Below are 9,020 nucleotides of genomic sequence, written 5' to 3' on the forward strand. Positions count from 1 at the left end.
AAGTCGCGTCCGACCCATTGTGACCCCATGGACAACATTCCTCCAAGCCTTCCTGTCCTCCACCATCCCCCAGAGTCCACTTAAGCTCACGCCTACTGCTTCAGTAACTTCATCTAGCCACCTCATTCTCTGCCGTCCCCTTCTTCTTTTGCCATCTATTGTTCCCAGCATTAGCCTCTTCTCCAGGGAGTCCTTCCTTCTCATTAGGTGGCCAAAGTATTTGAGTTTTATCTTCAGTATCTGGCTTCTAAAGAGCAGTCAGGGTTGATCCCTCTAGGTTCGATCGCCTTGTGGTCCAAGGGACTCGCAGGAGTCTTCTCCAGCACCACAATTCAAAGGCCTCAATTCTTTGGTGCTCAGCCTTCCTTATGGTCCAGCTTTCACAGCCATACCTTGCAACTGGGAAAGCCATAGCCTTGACTATACATGCTTTTGTTGGCAGGGTGATGTCTCTGCTTTTTAGTATGCTGTCTAGATTTGCCATAGCTTTCCTGCTAAGGAACAAGCGCCTTTTAATTTCTTGGCTGCAGTTCCCATCTATGGTGATCTTGGAGCCCAGAAAAATAATATCTGTCACTACCTCCATTTGGTACTGTCCATGGTGTTTTAATGGCAAGGATACTGGAGTGGGTTGCCATTTCCTTCTCCAGTGGATCTGCTTTTGTCAGAGCTCTCTGCTATGACCTGTATGTCTTGGGTGCCCCTGCAGGCATAGCTCATAGCTTCATTGAGCTATACAAACCCCTTCGCCACGACAAGGCAGTGACCCATGAAGGGGAAGTATTTCGTTCAGGTGACTGTATAATTAAGAATTAATTAGTATTCATGAAAGTGACACATCTCACTGGACAAACTCAAACTGCAAGACAACCTACACTGTTACTCCAAGAAAGTCTTTGACTCCACAAGTCCAAAGTTTGTTACAAATATTGAGAATATTTCAATTTGTTCCACACTTGGGGGAACTGTTAGTTCATATATACAGTCCTTATTGCTAAGATTCTGATAAATAACAGGATGCCATCTATTATTAAATTTTGAAGAGGGAATGACAGGCAGGAATGTCCATTATCTCCATTTTCATTTAATTTGCACACTGAATTTCTGGCACAGCAGGCTAGACTGGACAAAGGCATTAAAGGAGTTTAATAAATGATATTCAGACTTAAAGTAATACTATAGACTGGTAATGCAGTCCTGGTTTCAAAGCTTAAGATCAAACTGGAAGCTTTGTGAAAAATTTCTGGGTACAAAGTGAACCCAGGTAAATCAGGAATATTATCAATTAATACTGAGAATGTACATAAACAGGATTGAAGAGGACCTAAATTTAAACAAAGGAACACAGAGGATCTCTTTTCAGATAAAATATATACTTTGATAGAGGATAATAATATATAGCTTTTATTATCAATTAAGCAAGAAGTGAAGTGATGGCTCCAATTATGCATATCTTGAGTGTGGAAGACCTGCATATATTAAAATGAAAATATTACCCCAAATTGTATTTTTCTTATACTGTCAATTAAGATGCTACAAAAACAAATCACAATGCTGCTTCAGTTTCAATATATATGGTTATATAAAACTGCAAGGGTTAAAAAACAAACTTTACCAAAAGGATGAGAAAGAGATGGACTGTTATTTCCTAATATTGTATATTACTATCAGGCTTGTTGCAATAGCACAATAGTCCCAAACAGCTAGATCCTGGACTATTTATATATTTGCAGCTTAACTTAGGGAACAAATCAGAATTGATAATGTACAACAAAATTGAATGAAGACTGTATTTATTAATGTTTGGGAAATGTTTAGTTATAGACATTTCATCTCTTCCTCCAATAATTAAAGCTGCAGGTTTTCAGAAAACAAGTGAAGAGTGGAATTATGCTGCCTAGTTAGAAATTAATTTAGCTAAGTTTAAAGATTTGATTCCAAAGGGCTAATTATTTCAAATGCTCAGTTAATATGGAGGAAACAACATCTTCAGATCTCATTTTCTGATATTTACAGATCAGAAGTTACATGCAGGAAACAACCAGAAGGGCGGATTTGTCTGCAAGTTACAGCTTATTTGAAAAAAACCTGTATAGCATCACACAAAAAGGTTGCATTCAAAAATATATACAATTGCACTAGAGATAGGCAATTATAGTGCAGAGGAAAACAAAATAAGAGAATTTAGTATATTAATTTCAGAAGAACATTGGAACTGTGTTAGTCTATGTTTTTTTGAAGCGTATTATGAAGCATGTCCCTTACTGCTAGAAGGGGGCTTTTCACTATTTAGCCAATCCTGCCATCTACTGATGTATGAACAAACTGCAATGGGTTAACTCACAGGACAATTTTTCTAACAAAACTGTGAGGATCTGATGCTTCATAAGGCAATAAAAGAGCGGGACAAAGTGGGGTCAATTTTGCTTGTCTCAGGCTTTTCCCATACAGATTTTGGCTGAAAGACCAAGGAAAAGTTAGGATGCATGGAATGTTACTTGTAAGAAAGCACAATTTCTAACACTGCATAACATCATTACTGATCCTGGGTCACATCAGTTAATACATAATCCTCTGCTTCAGATTCCCTGACCTTGTGGAACTTGATCCAACACAAGTCAGCCTTATGAAGTGAAATTATATAAGTCAGCACAAATTCCAAATAAAACTCTGACTGATTCACTAAGGGTCTTATCATTCAAACTTAAAAATCATAATTTTATATACAATTCTCAAACACTACTGTATGAACTAATGTTGGCCTGTGATTCAGTTTGTTGCTCTGCAATTCCAGTGGTCTGACATGACCTGCCATATTGTAGTTGTTGCAATGAATTACATACTTCTCTCTCTCATATACAGCTTAAGGCAATGCTGTCACACAGATTAAGAATTCATTCACCATTTTCTCTCTCTTCTGGTTCAGTGGCATTGGAAGTCATTATTAAGTTGGAAATATTAAACACTCATGTCGTTACAAAATAATGTAACAGACAATACATGCGACCTCTTGCTTTTGAAACTACCCAGCCACACATCATACTGATGTAAATTTCAAAGGTTTAAAATGGGAAGTTGAGTACTTACCATGAAGTTCCACTCTGATTCAATACACAGGATACTCCCACTATGGCTAACTTGTCCCAGTGCCCAAGACAGACAAGAACATAAGACCAGGATTTTTGCCTTGGTCCTGGCCTCTGTGGTTTGCGTCAGCCACTTTTTCTAGTTGAACCTGAGTGTTGTGGGAAGACTAAAGAGCCGCCCTGTAGATCGCCATTTATGGGAATTACAGTAGAGAAAAAACTACTGATGCATCTGTGGTCTTGCTGGAATGTGTTGTGGCATGTGCAGATTTAGGGAAATTATTAATCTCATTAAATGCAAATATACAACCCTTGAGCCAGCTAACTTGAGTGGTATGGGAGGGCTTCTTTCCATTGCAGTAGGATGGAAAGAAAGAAACTGGAGAACCCAGAAACCTCATTTTTAAGGTAGTTTTTGCTGGCCTTTCTAGCACTGGGAAGTTACATAGCCGCTGAGAGTAAGACAGGTTAAAGCAGAAGAAAGTGATAACCACCTCTTGTATTCTGTATAAATCAGGGTTAATTCTGAAAGTGAAGAAAGGTCTAGTGGAAGAGCTACAGAGTTCTTGTTAAAAGAACAAAAGTGATTCTTCATGGAAAACAGAGTCAAGATCTTTTTGGCTGATAACAATAAGGAATAACAGTTTGAGAGAAAACATAGTAACCATTTTCTGCAGCTCAACAGGGGAAATGGTAAGAATTAACAGCATCACCTGCAGACTCCAGGTTGGGAAACAATGTGTTGCTGCAGAACACAGCTGGATATGACACACCCTTCTGAGGAACCTTTGAAGGCGGCAACAAAGTGACAACTAGGTAACTTGCAGCACACTTCAGAGATAACAAAAGAGAGGGTAACTTGACTACAAAATGCTTTACTCTGAGTCCCATATCAGAGCAACACTTGAGTCCTCGGAATCTGCTGTCTTACAATCCATCGAGTTTTCACGTATTTAATTCACTGTTATGGAGGACAAAGGTGTTCAGCTGCCTCTACAGAACAGACTAGTTAGAGGAAAAGGCTGTGTTCAGTAGCCAAGTGGCTTGACGTAGCCAGTGAATTAGGTCTGTATGTCTGACTTGTCTTTGTGCAAAAAAGTCTGTCTTCAAAGAAAGCACCTATGGGTCTGTTTGCGCTAGCTGAAGGATTTGGGCGAACTATGACTCTCTGGGGCAGAATAGGATTCTGAATACAAATGCTGTCCATTCCTCCATTATCTGTCAACTGGAAGAGAAGAGTAGAGCCTACTCTGGGGTCAGTGGGAGAGGAGCACATCCATGACATCTACTGATAGAAATCAGGGGGCACGAAAAGAAGGCAGGTGGTGAAGTGAAAAAGTCCATCTGGAGTAGTCCAAAGTGATGGAAGAAGTGCTGAAAGATTGTTTCCAGAGTTCATCCTTCAAACCCGGGGCACTGCCAACTTGTAAAGTTGGTCCTTAAGGGTCCCCTGAATCTGCTATACTACTGCATCGAAGCAAACAGGAGACCTTGAATGTGAACAAAACAAATAATCCTTTCAGTCTTACACTTCTCTTTAGTAGTGAGATGAGGATCTTAAAAGATGCCTTATGATGACTGAAACTACTGGCTCATCTAGCTCAGGAATACTGAAACTAGCTAGCAGCAGCTTTCTTGGAGTTTCCCAGGCTAATTGGAGGTGCCAGGAATTCAACCAAGACATTTTACAAGTATGTGCTCTGCTATTGAGCTATGGGCCGTCCGCTGATCTTAGTGAAAGTGGGGGTGGGGCGGGGTGTGTTTGCTTAGCCATTTGCTTTGAGGAGGAGAACCTTCAAATGTCTCTATTTCCTCCCTCCATGATGGGTTAATGTGCTTGAGAATACAAGCATTACAGGCCTGGGAAAACAAAATGATTTTTTTTTGTTTTTTGTTTTAACATGAAGTGAATGAGAAACATAGCCTGCTCTCACTTTGAGGGTTTCCAGAATTGCTTGTGTACCCTGATGAAAACTGCTGGGTTGGTATCTGGATTAGATGAGAGGGAAACAGAAGAGAAGCTGAAAAATCCCACAACATCCTCTTCCAGAACACTACATGAGGAGTGATTACTGTAATGGCATTAGCATCAATGTGGCACAGGGGTTGGCTTTGCCTGAACATTATAAGCACCCTGAAAGAATCCTCAGTGGGGCATGTGTTAGATTTTGCCTGAAGTGATAAGCCACTTTTCTGATTTGAGTAGAAGAGGTGCTTTTAGTAGTTTGGGTCCAAGCAACTCTAATATGAGTTACTGGTCTTTCTTTTTTCTCCTTTCCAGATTTGGAGCTTTCTGGTTTGTTGGACCAATTTTGTAGCAAAATAATTAAAGGCCAAGAGAACGAAAGCCAAATGCTCCCTTTTTCTTGTAAAGCACAGAACAGAAAAAGTAGAGAGAAGTCCAAGGTTTGTAGAGATGAAGAATATTTAAAGAAAATAGGATAATAAGATCCTTGAGTAGACAGTTTGTGGAAAGAAAAACTAGAACAAGCCATATCCCAGGCAGAGGCATGGAACAAACTGGCTGGGAGGAGCCACAGCAGCCAGGACAAAGGGGAAAATCCTGGTCACATGTTCCTTGTCTGCCCTGGACAGCGAAGGCGGTAACCCATAGTGGATGTCTCCTTGCATTAGATGGAAATCACAGCTCCAGGTATTATCTCCTATTGTAAGATATCTATTCATGTAGTGTGGATAAAGTAAAATATTTGCTGACCTATATTACAAAATCAAATCACACTCACAGTTTTAGGCAATGTTGGATCAATGGCTGTTTCACCGTAACCTATTGCTGCATAAAGTTTATCCTTTTCTTCTGGAGTCATCAACTGTTCAATGCCTGATAGGGTAAAACAATCAATATTAATGTATTCCGTAGAAAAACTCAGTACTGTAACAATCCTACTAAATAACAGATCAGCATTTTAGTATTATCACTTGTAAAAGTTAGAAAAATACTGTCTTAAGTGGAGCTACTTTGTCACACTCTAAGATTTAGAAGTAACATGGTTAAGCTGAAGAGTTTGCATTTCATTTTGGACAGAGTTCACTCAGCCCAAAATCTGTTCTCATTACCAGCTTAAAAGCATAATGACGTGGATCCAAAGGACACTTGTGAATGGACGGAACTGTCTTCCATCAAAAGAAATGAATCTTCAAATTCAATCCAATGTGTACACCAAACCTATGCATTTTCAAATACAATAATCATAATCTTAACTCCTACAATACTTTTACACAGGAATTAGCTGCATTATGGATTCATGTGCTTACATCAGGCATCCAGTAGCTACTCTTTTCCTAAACACTTGCTCTGATATAGAAAGTGTAATTCTGTCCATTTCATTATAAATGGAGAAATTTGATAAAGGAGCTTAAGTTATTGGCAGCACACATAGAAATGCATAACACAGAAGGTCCCTGGAGCCCCAGTTTGCACAACTGGTTCTCTGTAGGGTCTGGCATCAAGCCCTTGTAAAGAAATGTACTACACCACTGTATTATCTAACGGGCGTAGTTAAACCCACCTTAATTTATATCATATTTTATAAAAGCCCATCTTTCCAATACTGACTAATCATTTATTATTTGGGAAATATGTCCTTAAACCTATAATGTTTTAGGTATTGTTTATTTGGATATACTAGTAGCTTTCCTTTCCTTTCTCACAGAATAACCATTCTTCTGATTTGAAGTTTCCTATTTAACTGTAACTTGCACTCATTCCAAACAACTCTCAATTAAAATAAAGCAAGCAAGCTCGTACATATTTGCTCCATTTGTTCATGGAGCAAAAAGCATAAGGGATCTTAAGATTTTCACCTTATCTCCTAAGCAGTGAAACAGTGAGGATGAAGGGATTAGGCCCACCTCTTCCCCAAAATACAACCTTCCAAGGTTGTCACCACAGGATCTAAGTCAGAACTGGAAGCAAAGGCAGGATAGGACTTTTCAACTGAAATGCAAGGGCCTATAGGCACAGTGATACGCCAAGAGACCAGTGAGAAGCAGATCATGTCTGCTCTTCTGAGACAGTCCACTGAACAGGTGGAGTCAGATGGGGAGGATGGGTCACGATCAGTCCCACAGTCCAGCATCAGATCAAAACAGCAGACAGCAAAAAAAGATAACACCGTATTACACAACTGTCAGTTATCCCAATTTTCCAGGCATAAATTCCCTGCATGAATTGGTGAGTATTTCAGTCAAGTAAAAAACAGTAACAGAAAATGACAGAGTCTGAAAGAATCACGGGAAAGGGTGCCTGCACAGATTTTAAGTTTTAAGTAAGTCCAATACTGTGAGGTTCTGGGGCAGCATTAGGGCTCCCTCTTTTGGCCAAAGACATGAATAGCAACCCTGGTGGTTGCAGGACCAGGTCCACAGTCAGTCACAGCCATCTGGGATGTTACAAGCACCACCTGGCAGGCCCTAAGGGAAGAGCTATACCAAGTTCTTTCCTCCAGATGCTGCCTCAGCAACAAAGGGTCTTGATATTGTTGGAGCACCCTATACCTTCTGGAACTTGCCTGTTGCCTTGCTTGTGCCTCCCCTTCTGAACCATACCCGGCTTTACCTGCTCTGCCTTCTGCTCCTAATCCCAGGTATCTGCTTCTCCTCAGCTTCTCTCTCTGGCTTTCGACTCCTGACCGGCATTGACTGCTCTGCTTTATTCAGACTGGCCTACTTTGCACTTCTGTTCCCACCTTGATCTCCGGACTGCCTAACTACAAATTGGAATGGGGCTGTATATCATACCAGTTGTCTGGGTCCTAGCACTCCAACCTAATTCCCAGCCACCCATACCCCAGATGCTGGCAGCTTGCTGAGGCCACATCTGAAGAGAGGACCCAGTTCTTATATAGCTCTTCTGTCAGGGCTCCCAGGTGGTGCTTGTAACATCCCAGGTGGCTGTGGTTGACTGTGGACCTAGTCCTGCAACCACCAGGGCTGCTCTTCTGGTCTCTAGCCAGAAGAGGGAGCCCTGATGCTGCCCCAGAAACTTACAAATACATGATTTTTTTAGAATATCCTCTTAATAGCATTTGAAGACTTCTCAGTTCCAGCAGGCCTGCTATTCCCCAAGAAGTATTTTGAACTGACCTTTTTATGTTTTCTGTTTTAATATTTGTAGTTTTATAATAATATAAAATGATGTTGTACACCAACTTGAGTCTCCAAAATTTAAGCAGAAAGACAAGTAGTAAGTATTTTAAGAGCAATAGTAATTTGCTCAAAATAGCAACACTGACACTACTAAGCAGGTTAAGGCTTGTGAACAAGATGGCTTATGGAATCATTGGGAACATCTAAAGTATTCCTAACTCCAAATGGGCACATTGTACCTTTTGGCTCTTGTACAGCTTGGTCCGTTTTACTTCCAACCCATCCCCACATCCAACTAAACCAGCCACCAGAATCTTCATCATCTTGCTTAGTTCCCGGTCTGAAAATCTTTAAACCAGCCTTTGTTGCCTTTATGAAAAAATTGAAAAGTTTAATATTAATATTTAACAGTAAATATTTTATTTAATGGCACAAGTATGAAGAAATCAGGTAAGGTGTAAAACAAATAGGCAATGTTGGAAACAGATGAAGCACAGTTTGGGGGCTCCAGTGATACAAGATCAATACAGCATAGCCCTCTTTTCTTTTGAATTTCATTTAGTCTTGGTCCTGCTATCGCAGCAACACAGACTTGTGACTTGCTTTAAAATAGAATTATCTATTTCAACAGTTAACTATATAAATAGAGAACTATGTTTTAATAGATACTTGTAACTGTTGTTTTTTGAGTGATCATTTCTGCATTTACACATATGGGCTCTGCACCTGCATGCAGCTTGTTACCAGGATGTTTCAATAGCTAAGAGCAAGGGAACTGTGGGAAATGGCAGGAACCCCTCTCTATTATATGGACGCAGAGGTGGGGGG

The 9,020-nt window shown here is 40.2% G+C and overlaps 1 protein-coding gene across 3 annotated transcripts in view; it reads right to left on the reverse strand.

The window, feature by feature from the left end:
• VPS13A (vacuolar protein sorting 13 homolog A) overlaps positions 1-9,020 on the reverse strand; it is a 179,910-nt gene that overhangs the window by 134,689 nt on the left and 36,201 nt on the right. For all 3 annotated transcript variants that reach the window (XM_044445950.1, XM_044445952.1, XM_044445951.1), the window contains exons 15-16: positions 8,432-8,561; positions 5,831-5,925 (exon numbers count right to left, since the gene is read on the reverse strand). In XM_044445950.1, coding sequence (XP_044301885.1) covers positions 5,831-5,925; positions 8,432-8,561 — 225 coding nt within the window. The remainder of the gene's footprint in view (positions 1-5,830; positions 5,926-8,431; positions 8,562-9,020) is intronic.

Source organism: Varanus komodoensis, unplaced genomic scaffold (genome assembly GCF_004798865.1).
Source record: "Varanus komodoensis strain SLA01 unplaced genomic scaffold, ASM479886v1 scaffold5, whole genome shotgun sequence".
Taxonomy (NCBI): Eukaryota; Metazoa; Chordata; class Lepidosauria; order Squamata; family Varanidae; genus Varanus; species Varanus komodoensis.